Consider the following 1,658-nt stretch of genomic DNA (forward strand, 5'->3'; position numbering starts at 1 on the left):
AGGTAGCCAGAGGGGGCTGCGGAAAGATTTATTTTCAAAACCACACTTGGTCTGATACCCGATATATTTTTGTCCTCCACAAGTACAGTGGGATATGCTTGATGCACTGGTAGCTGAAATAGAGTTGAATCCGTGACTCCAATGCAACATGAATGAATAACCAAAGTAATTCTAAACTAACTAAAAAAAATCTAGTGACAATAATTAACTCCTCGTAATCCGTACTACAGTGAGAATACTCGAACATCCCATAATGACGATGCAAAAAACGTTGTGTATTTTCCCAAAGTGCATGCATTTCAGTGTCAGGACAAAAAATGGACGAGGGCTGTGCTTGTTTATTCCGCATGCTTAATTTTCCCCGCCCTTGGATGCTTTTCATTGCACTGAAAGGGTAGACACTTTATTTGGATTAAATTGGTTTACTGTCTGCTCTTCTCTGATAAGGGAATATAAAGTGGAGTCATTTAATAATTTATGTATTTGTTACATTGTGCTGATTCAGTGTGGCGCTATGAACATGCAGCTCAGACATGCTCTAGTGGCCGAAGATGCTGCGCTACAGGTTTTGAGCAGAAGGTTCTGACTGCTCAAGGTTAAGACTGATTGAATTGGATTCAGCCGCAGTGTCTTACCAAGAGGCTGTTATTATAATGCACAGCATTTTATGGTTATGCTGTAAATATTAATTTAATGCCATAGCTAAACCAACAACGTGCAGTCACCACTGTGCACATGTACTTAAATGGATAGATCACCCAAAATTAAAGGAATATTTCACCCAAAAATGAGTATTTGCTGAAAATGTACTCACCCTCAGATCATCCAAGATGTAGATGAGTTTGTTTCTGTATTGGAACAGATTTGGTGAAATTTAGCATTACATCACTTGCTCACCAATGGATCCTCTGCAGTAAATTCAAGATTCAAGATTCAGGATTTTTATTTGTCACATACATGGTTATATAGAGAATATATGACCAGCAGTGAAATGTAAGTCAGGTCCGCTCCATGGACAGCGCTTTAGGGTCCTCCGAACCTCGTCCTCCGACACAGTGATTACATGATTATCGCTGCTCTGTCTGCAGCTTCCTGACGCGCTGATCGGCAGAGTCGCGCTTCCTCGATGGGTGCTGTCAGAATGAGAGTCCAAACAGCTGATAAAAACATCACAATAATCCACAAGACTCTGGTCCATCAATTAACATATTGTGAAGTGAAAAGCTATATGTACCAATAAGAAACCAATTCATCATTAAGGTGTTTTAATTTTAAACAGTCGCTTTTGGCGACCCATAATCTATAATAACGCTTCCACCAGTAAAAAAAGTCCTTCCCCTTTTATCCTCTCACATCAAAATCCACCAAGATATTTGTTTAGAACTGTTTTGGACTGTTTTTGCTTGTAAACGGTGCTTGATCTGTGCAGATTTCTCTCCTGATTCAGACGAGATGACTTTCATTGAATGAAGCAAAATATTATGGATCAATCCTATACATTGCGAGTAAATCACTCGCATATGCGACTAAATCTTCACTCTGGGCGACTAAATGATGTCTAATATTAGCCAATGGCTAATAAATTCTTAGATTTTACTCACCAGTGTGTGAGTTGGAGGCTGAGTATATGATTAGCACAGATATATTTTCACTCACAG

The 1,658-nt window shown here is 39.2% G+C and overlaps 1 protein-coding gene across 1 annotated transcript in view; it reads left to right on the forward strand.

Moving 5' to 3' along the window:
• The first annotated feature begins 514 nt into the window (after window positions 1-514).
• LOC107691688 (opioid-binding protein/cell adhesion molecule homolog) overlaps window positions 515-1,658 on the forward strand; it is a 44,985-nt gene continuing 43,841 nt past the window's right edge. The window contains exon 1 of the mRNA XM_016490468.1: window positions 515-579. Coding sequence (XP_016345954.1) covers window positions 515-579 — 65 coding nt within the window. The remainder of the gene's footprint in view (window positions 580-1,658) is intronic.

The sequence above is a fragment of the Sinocyclocheilus anshuiensis genome, unplaced genomic scaffold (genome assembly GCF_001515605.1).
Source record: "Sinocyclocheilus anshuiensis isolate Anshui unplaced genomic scaffold, SAMN03320099.WGS_v1.1 scaffold186, whole genome shotgun sequence".
Classification (NCBI taxonomy): Eukaryota; Metazoa; Chordata; class Actinopteri; order Cypriniformes; family Cyprinidae; genus Sinocyclocheilus; species Sinocyclocheilus anshuiensis.